This window comes from Malus domestica, chromosome 13, assembly GCF_042453785.1.
Source record: "Malus domestica chromosome 13, GDT2T_hap1".
NCBI lineage: Eukaryota > Viridiplantae > Streptophyta > Magnoliopsida > Rosales > Rosaceae > Malus > Malus domestica.
This window is the reverse complement of record NC_091673.1, coordinates 34,128,698-34,138,212: the sequence shown is the minus strand read 5'-3', so window position 1 is coordinate 34,138,212 and position 9,515 is coordinate 34,128,698. Positions and strand designations below refer to the sequence as shown.

General features: G+C 37.6%; 2 protein-coding genes across 2 annotated transcripts; one reads left to right on the top strand and one right to left on the bottom strand.

Annotated features, from left to right (window-relative positions):
* Window positions 1-805: 805 nt before the first annotated feature.
* On the top strand, window positions 806-1,441 carry LOC139190950 (uncharacterized). Its single transcript, XM_070811443.1, has one exon. The coding sequence runs from the start codon at window positions 806-808 to the stop codon at window positions 1,439-1,441; it is 636 nt and encodes a 211-aa protein (XP_070667544.1).
* A 2,903-nt stretch (window positions 1,442-4,344) lies between these two features.
* On the bottom strand, window positions 4,345-5,130 carry LOC139190949 (uncharacterized). The gene is made up of 2 exons (XM_070811442.1): window positions 5,058-5,130; window positions 4,345-4,856 (listed from the first exon to the last, which is right to left on the bottom strand). Exons 1-2 carry the CDS (start codon window positions 5,128-5,130, stop codon window positions 4,345-4,347), a joined length of 585 nt encoding a protein of 194 aa, XP_070667543.1.
* Between the last annotated feature and the right edge of the window lie 4,385 nt (window positions 5,131-9,515).

The following is a 9,515-nucleotide window of genomic DNA, read 5'->3' as shown; positions in this document are numbered from 1 at the left end:
CTAGCATGTTATTAAGTTGATGGAAGAAGCTAGAGAGTACTAGCTTCCTTGGTTGCAAATGGAAAGATCTAGAAGCTACAAGTATGGCTAGTCTAGATTTTTCTATACTAGAGGTTTGAAGAAGGAACTAGAAACTAGTAGAATGCCAAGCCCTCACCTATAAATATGGGTGTGATGTAACCAATTGAGAACCAAGAGTGAGTAGCAAAGGATCAAGTCCAAAGCTAGAGTTCCACTCCAAGAGTGAGAGTGAGAGTGTTCCACTACACATTGTGTGAGTGAAGTTTAGAGTGATAGAAAGTGTGTGTTATACTTTCTTGTATCCATCAAGCCTTGTCTTTGGCTTGGTAAGACTACTCTTGTTGTATTCATCTTTTTCATATAGTGAAGATTCCTTGTTTGGTGGACGTAGGCATAAATTGCCGAACCACATAAATTCTTGGCGTCCATTTTCTACTTTACCTTGTGCATTCTCTATCTTGTAGTACCGACATTCCTAACAGTATTTGCGTTTAATTTGGCAGTTATGGCGAAGCAAGGGTGGCGTTTGGTCCATCAACCTGATTTTTTGGTTGCACAACTCTTTAAAACTCAGTATTATCCTCATTCCTCTTTCTGGGAGACGTCCACCCCATCATATAGCTCATTCTGTTGGAGTCGTATTATGAAGGCACGTGAGGTACTGGTTGGAAGGTCTAGGTGGGTAGTTGGCAATGGCGAGTTGATTAATGTCTGGAAGGATAGGTGGATCCCAAGACTAAATACTTTTAAGGTCCTATTAGTTGGTCCAAGCTCCTAAGAAAGTATGAAGGTGAAGGAGTTAATTGATCCAGTAACGTTGTCTTGGAGGTTCAATGTGTTGTTGGCTTTATATTCAGAGGAAGAGGTGAGTATGATACGGTCCATGCCTATTTGCTTTCGCTTGCCAGCATACCATCTGATTTGCCATTTTCACAACCGGGGTCTCTACATGGTTAAAAGTGGTTATAACGTTGCTCAAAAGCTTGTGCAATCTCCCTCTCTTAGTGCTTCCACCTCAAATTTTGATGGAAATTCATATAAGAAGCTTTGGAAATCTATTTGGAAGGCAAAAGTACCTCCGAAGGTGAAAGTCTTTGTTTGGAAGGCTAGTCAAAGTATTCTCCCTACTAAAGTCAATCTTGCTAAGAAAGGTGTTTCATTGGAGGTGAGGTGTGCGATGTGTAATGAAGTTCCTGAAACGAAGGGTGATGTGCTCAAAGAGTGTAGCTTTGCATGGGATGTGTGGTTTACATCTCCTATTGGGCTGCGTTTGGTGAGCGTGCGAGACAGTTTAATAAAGGAATGGTTGATCTCATTGGTGGACCAACACGAAGTTGACTTTGACATTTTTTGTATGCTTCTTTGGGCGGTGTGGCAAGAGAGAAATCTAATGGAGGTTGTTCAACGTGTTCTTAGTTAGCATCAGGGCTTCCAGATAACCAACTTCAAGCCAAGGATCCCTAAAAAGCCGCTACAAACTAAATGGTTATTGCCTCGAGATGGATGGGTGAAGATTAATGTGGATGGTGCTACGCGGTTGGTGAAAAATGTGGGCGGTGTGGGCGTCATATTTTGGGACTTGAATGGGCGTTTGTTACAGCAGGGGCCTGAAGGAGAGAGGGGATCAGATCAGTGCTACATATACAGTTTGGGTTGTGATTTTCACACACCCTTAACTACTTTTCCCACACCCCTTCCTATTTTTTAATAGTTAATTGGTTTCCTACTATTTAATCTTCCATATATACCCTTCCTACTTTTTTATGGTAATTAATGAAAGATTAAATAGGGAGAGGGTATATATGGAAGAATAATTAGTAGGATACCAATTAAGTACTAAAAAATAGGGAGGGGTGTGAGAAAAGTAGTTAAGGGTGTGTGAAAATCACAACCCTAGAGTTATTGGCAATGATGGAGAGACTTCGGCTTGCACAACGCTTGGGGGTACATTAGGTTTTAGTAGAAAGCGATTCTACTAAGGCTCTGGCTATGATCAATATGTACTCTAGTGATTTTTTGGCGTTGGGGATACCTGTGGAGGACGTTGGGCTGGTTGCAGTTGCACTCCATCCCACTCAGTTTGTGCATGTCCCTCGAACCTGTAATGGGATAGCCCATAGATTAGCTCAGTTAATGATTTCAATTGGCAATGAGGTAGTTCGGTTTGAGGATCCTGTTGACCTTATTCGAGACATCCTTATCCAAGATTTGATGTAACATCTATTGGAATATTAATATATCGTCGTTTCTTCAAAAAAAAAAAAAAAAAATTAAAACTTGATTTCCGGTTGGTTTTTTATGACAAACAATTTCGTCATAAAAGTAGTTAGGTACAATATGGGAATTTTAGTAACAAACATTTTTGTCACCAAAAGTCCTAACGGATTTAAATTTAAATTTTTGTCCTTTTATCGAATCTTTAATTAATCTCTAAAACAAATATTCTAATCATACATATCTAATGTTTAGATCAAAACATGCATGTTGTCAAGAACTATTAAAGAACAACGGTACACTATATAATTAAATCTATACTGGTATTAACCATTATAATGAAACACACTGTGCAATTATCGATTACAGTATGGCTCTGATACCACCGTTGGATTTCAGGGCATATAATTGAGATTTATTTAATTGTAATAGTTAAATACTCAGCAGAAAATAATTAAATAAACATAACATGTTGTAATTCTATAATGCAACAAAAGAATACGACGAAGAGATTAACTTACATGAATCCTTAGCCATGTGTGCACTGCTTTGTAGGATCTTCACTGTACTTGTGTTCCTTCTCTTCATGATTGATCACGACAAAGCTCCACAAATGTTGGGCCTCTAGGAGTACCCACAATGATACACCTATTGGTTTGTTGACTACTTTAGCACACGTATGTGGAAGCGCGGCAAGTGACATGAGTATAAATAATCCAATTAACATGCATGATTAAAGGAACGTTGCATTCTGTTTAATCATATTAAATTAATTCAAGTTATTAATTGACGTGTTTGTGTTCATGCAAATAAATTAAGAACACATGGATAAACTTAGATTAGGTTTAGAGTTTCAACATTAGGATTTCAGATGCGGATGAATTCAATGTGGAGGTTTCCAAGTGTTAGGCCTCTACTTATATCCATACGAATGAATCTGCGATTGGTGAAACAAGAAGACAGCAATTTGTTAGGACCTTCTCCTCCATCTGGGGTGGCGAAAATGTTGTTTGGTTGCAATGTTTTGTCTTTTAATTTTCTAAAATTGGAAAATCTTATTCCCTTCTCTTCAAATTTTTGATATCACAATTCATTAAATCGACACTAGGTCTAAAGACCCCTTAGTCATATTGTTCTTATACAGAACAATTCCACCACACGTGTATCACGTACGGAACCCTTCATTGGGCTTGATGCACCTCCCTAAGAGCAATTCCACCCCTAAAGACTTTGCGCCAACGTCGAACGCATTTATCCACTTAAGTGAACAGTAATATATCTCAATGAACAATAATAGGTCAAAGCATCTCCACCCCTAAAAAAATGCGCTGGCATCCAGTCTAAAAATGCACTGGCACAAACGATCTCCACCCCTACAAAATGTGCTGGCACCCAGCCCATTTAAAATATTTTTTTAAAAAAGAATAAATAAAAAAAATAGTTTTATTTTCGGATAAGATTTTTAACCAATTTCTGATAAAATTTCAAATAAACTTAAATGAAAACACACTAAAATAAAATTACATACTCATCAAATAAAAAAAACACACTAAAATAAAATTACATAAACTCATCAAATACACTTTATTCTTTAACCACAAGCTTATTTTAATTATCTTCACCTTCTTGCAGTCCCCACTGGTGCTCAATCAAGTCATTCTGGCGGGTTATGTGCCAGTATGGCTCTTGCACATCAGTGTACCGCTGAACGATCAATTCATTGTAACGTCCATCCCGTTCCAACGGCTCGTGTTGCACGGGATCTTCGGTCCGGTTATGAGCACAGTAATACGTGTTCTTGAGTTGTTCATCCGATCCGGCTCATATTCCGACAGCATCATAATCATACTCATCTTCCACAATCATGTTGTGGAGAATAATACATGTCATCATGATGGATTGAAGAGCCTCGACATCAAACATTCTAGCTGCAGCCCTGACAATTGACCAACGAGCTTGCAAGATGCCAAAACAACGTTCCACATCATTCCTACACCCCTCTTGACATTTTGCGAAGTGTTTTTCTTTTTCAGTCTGTGGATGTGGCACTGTTTTGACAAACGTAGCCCACCTTGGGTAAATACCGTTTGCAATGTAGTATGGTTCGTCCTATTTAGTGCCATTAACCCAATATGTGCATTTCGGCGATTTTCCTTGCAGCAGATCGTCAAACACTGGAGATTGAGTAAGGACATTTAGATCATTCTGAGCTCTTGGAACACCAAAAAAAGCATGCCAAATCCATGTATCAAATGAAGTCATTGCTTCCAAAATGACACTTTTGGCTCCTTTTGTGTCGCCATAAGCTCCTTGCCACGCACTTGGACAGTTTTTCCAAGTCCAGTGCATACAGTCGATGCTTCCAATCATGCCAAGGAAGCCTCGCATCTCACCCTTCCTCAGAAGCCTTCGCATGTCCCTTGGTGTGGGTGTTCGGAGGTACTCATTGGTGTATAGGGCTTCAATTGCACAGCAAAACCGCATTAGGGACTCCAGAACAGTTGTTTTTCCCATCCTCGCGACCCCATCCACTTGATCTGCAAATACTCCATATGCAAGCATTCGCAAGGCAGCCGTAATTTTTTGCTCTGAAAGAAGACCTAGAACACGAAAAGCATCCTCTTTATGCACAAAATATGGATCATGGTTGCAAATAGCACTTATGATTTTGTTGAACAAACTTCGTTGCATTCTAAAATGACGTCTAAAAACATGATCAGGGAATACGCTGTTGGGAATAAAATAATCTTCCAAGAGATCTTTACATCTTATTTCCCTTTTTCTATCGAAGTTTGCGGCACATCTGGGTTTGGCTATCTGACCTACAGCTTCCATGACACGATGGGAATGTGAGGCCCTCTGCCTTCTATGGTCATCATCTGAGTCCTCCTCCATTGCGAAAGCCTCATCTCCACCTCCACCTTCCTCGAGATTGATCAATTCTTCTTGTTATGCCAACAATCTTTTCTATTGCTCCACAAATTGTTTATGCACTCTCCTTGAAGAAGATATTGTAAAAAAAAACTCAAGATTTGAAAATGATGAAGATGGATGTAGGGATGTATGGTTTATATGGACAAAAAAATTAAGGATGAGCTTTTTGGTATTTTTTTTTCACACAAAAAGTATATGAAAGCTTTTGTAAAAAGTGTAGAAAATATTGAAATGTGGTGTAAGGTGGAAGATGAGAGTTTGGTATTTATAGAAAAAAAAATAACTTTTTAAAAAATTTTATGTATTTTTTAATAATTTTTATGTATTTTTTCATAATTTTTAATAAATTTTAATATAGTTAATTAATCTGGACCGTTGGATTTGAAAAATATTCAAATCCAAGAACCAAGGCGCTGCCACGTGGCCAACAGTCATAATTCTGACCGTTGGGCCTTTTTTATTATTTTTATTTTTATTTTGTGTGAAAAAGGTGGATCGTTGATCTGTGATCGGACGGTCCATTTTAAAAGTCAAATTTAAATTTTTTTACCATTGGAAATCCAATGGCATTGAGAGGGCCACGTCGCCTCCTTCCGGGTGAAGCACAATAAGCTGACAGCAGGCCCCACTGCCTGCACCCTTGTCCCCTACTCGCGCCCACTCGCAAGTGAGTTGGACGCGCCAGGCAAATAGCCCGGCTCCTTGGTCAGTCAATTTTGAGCTGGCCCAGAGACTAGCTTGGGCTAGGTGCCAGGCAAATTGCTGGGTTGGAGTGAATTAACAAGGTGACAGCCTTGTTTTTTGACTGGTTGTTGGGCTATTCCACCTCCGGTGGAACTGCTCTAATCATCGGGCTTTAGCCCATTTGGTCCTTTTTTTTTTTAAATTTAGTTAATTTGGTATTTTTTTTTTGGGACTAGGCTTCTTTATTTTATTTAGTTCAAATGGGAATTGTTATTAGCACTCCAAAAATCTCATTCTACACTACTCACAAGTCTATTTTTCTTTCTAATTATAGAAAGTTTGGAGTGCCAAATGAGATTTTTGAAGTGCTAATAACAATTCATGTTCAAATAACTAATAATAAATGAAAAGCCCAAACCAACTAATCAAATTATAAGTTAGAATTAATAAATCAATTTTATTAAATGTAATCCTCACCAGTTTTATCCTTTGTTATCACTATATTGTGTGTGACCTTATTGAAAGAAAAACTTTAACAATTAAACTTAAGTATGAACTCTAAACAAATCTAAGTCCCATGAAATTCAAGACCTAGTGGATGGTGAATCATGACTCTTTTCATAAAAGAAGGAAGACAGATTAAGCTTTCATACCCATGAAGCTCATCCTTGTTTTCACAAGATTATCACCCATGTGAGGGCCTTCAATCTTCTTCATATGCTCCATGATTTAACTTCTTGAATCCTTAGGTATTTGTTTCTTCCTTACTCCTTTGCTCCTTCAGGATTTGATGAAAGGATGAAGCTTATCCTTGTTTTCACAAGGTTATCACCCATGTGAGGGCCTTCAATCCTCTTCATATGCTCCATGATTTAACTTCTTGAATCCTTAGGTCTTTTCTTCTTCCTTACTCCTTTGCTCCTTCAGGATTTGATGAAAGGATTCTCCAAGCACCAAAAGGATGGTGCCTTTAAGTCTCCACACCAAGGATTGAGAAGTGAAAAGGAAATGGAAGACCTAGAAGATATTTGATGCTAGTAAATCTGCTAGGTGGCCGGCTCTCTAAAGAGGAAGTGAAAATGTATTGTGCCTCCAAGTTTCCTCTCGAAGAACCCTAATGAATTTTGGCTAAAGTCACTTTTACACCAACTCAGAAGTGAGCGGTATAAGTGAAATAATGCCCAATCTTCCTCATGGAGGGCCTCCCTTAGTTAAGTGGACTAAATCACACTTTATTTTAGTTGTCATACAACTTAAACTCAATGGACATTGCGGCTCAAAGCTCATTGGGCCTTGAAACCCCGAAACTATTTTTAATCCTAGTACGAACCTTTCGTATGATTAATTAACTAATTAATTATTCTTACCATACTCAATTAAACTATTTAATTGTTTATATCCATCTCATTTATTTCTTCATACTAATTAATTAATATTAACTATACTCAATTAAACTATTTAATTTGTTATATCCATCTCATTTATTTCTCCATACTCATCCTTATACAGTGTACAATCCATTAGGTTCCAATTAGCGAGGCATCATGCATTGTGAATTGAAATTTTATTTCAATTATCCCTATGATGAAGATTAGTCATTGCTAATCATTAGAGCTTCCACAACCCATGAGTGACACCTAGTAGTATGTCATGGCTACCTAGGCTAAGTAGAACTAGTTGGAGAACTATTACAACTACAATGCAATACGGACCTTCGCTAATACTCTTGATCACATTGTTTGGTTCATAGTTTGTTTCATGTCTACTATCCAATGTGATACTTCTCTATATGATTCTATTAAATATAATTCGGAAGATACTTCCTAAGTAATATTCATATGCTTTGGTCAAAGGCTCATGAATCACATCTTAGAGTATTCTTCTTCTACCATGAAAGGTTAGAGATCCCTTATTGTACATTCACATGACTACATGCTGGTAGCATAACTGCAACAATGTTTTGGACATCCTTAATGGAATTCCTTCAACATAGTCAAAGGTTAGTATCTAACTGCTAGAAAACTATGATGCCTCATGTCAAAAGACCACTTTGCATTATTGCAACTTATGAGTTCTTATATGATATGTATGTTAGAACCCTATGTTGATCGTTGGTCAGTGTACTCGACAACCTTTGAAGCACCTATGTGTTTGTCTTAGTGTCCAAACACTAATGACCTTGAGACTAGTCACACTCCCGATTGAGTTGACATAACACATAATAGCCTTAGTGGATTGTCGATGCCTAATTGAGAATATTATGTCTAGAAACGTTTTAGGAATGAACATAAGAGAAATGTCTCATTGATCTAGCACGTATCACTTCCCTCTTATGTTGATTACATTTCTTGGATTCTATTATTGATTTAGCACATAATACATTAAATATTGATTAACAATGCACAATATAATGCCCTTCCATTATACTAAATAAGAGTTTAACATAATAAGTATTCTATTATTGTGGGCATACTTCTAATACTTATAGGTTTCAACTAAAGCTAGCAGCAGATAAATTGATTACTCAAATTCAACTAAATTGATATAATTAGAAACCATTCAACCTTGGAAGAATATCCACAAACTGAGTAGTAACATCTAGCAATAACTTTCGGCTACAAAAATTAATATATTTTGGAGCATGAAATTATTATTAAACTCTACATATAAATATGATCACCCAAATGTATCTCCTTTATATTGGTTTGGCCAAACATTTTTTAAGATAGATCATCAAGGTGATCTAGGAATATCTACCTTCATAATTACCTAGTAGGTGATAGATTCCTTGTTGTGCATTCACCTATATGGATGTTAATGCATATGATCCTGATCCTCACACTACAAGGCTCCACTATCGTTTGATAGCTTCGAGTTAAGGCCAAAGATCACATTCATCAACATGAGATAATTAGTGATGCCTCAGCTTTCAGAACTAGTTGCATTCATAAATCAGAAGTGCGGTAAGATCGACAAGTGGGTAATCTTCTATTCGTACACTTCTATGGTTGGTGAATGTTTAGTGAGCTCGATCTCATAATAACTATTCTATGTCACTTCATGCTTAATCTGAGACTTACTATTGAATACGAGTGACCTTTGTGGATGTTCGACAGTCCACTCGACCAACCTATGGCTAGAAACATAATTTAAAACTTAAGATCCGTAGGGTATGTGCCTTAGAAGTGGAACTTCTTTCCCTTACGCCATAAGTTATTGCATGGACTCATCTTAATTAATAACAAATCTTCCTACTCCGCTATTAGGTCACGTGCTCGATTGACAGATGTTCTTACTTGCCCTTGTAGTCAATGACTCTACATGCTTTTGAAGCATACACCAACAACACCTTACTGGTGATCGTGACGATCGAAAATCCACTACTAGCCTTGTTGTTTACTTTGGTGGAAATCTAGAGCTCTTATAAGCAGCGTTCTGTTGCTCGCTTGTCTATGGAAGAAGAATATCGTGCCATCGCTTCCAATACCGCTGAGGTTGCTTGGGTTCAGTCCCAACTTCGTGAACTTGGCATCTTACTCCAGCAAAAACCTACTGTTCCTTGTGATAATATTAGTGCAACCTTCTACAGTGTGAATCCAATACTTCATTCTTGCATGAAGCACATTGATCTTGATTTTCAGTTTATTCATGATCATGCCAAT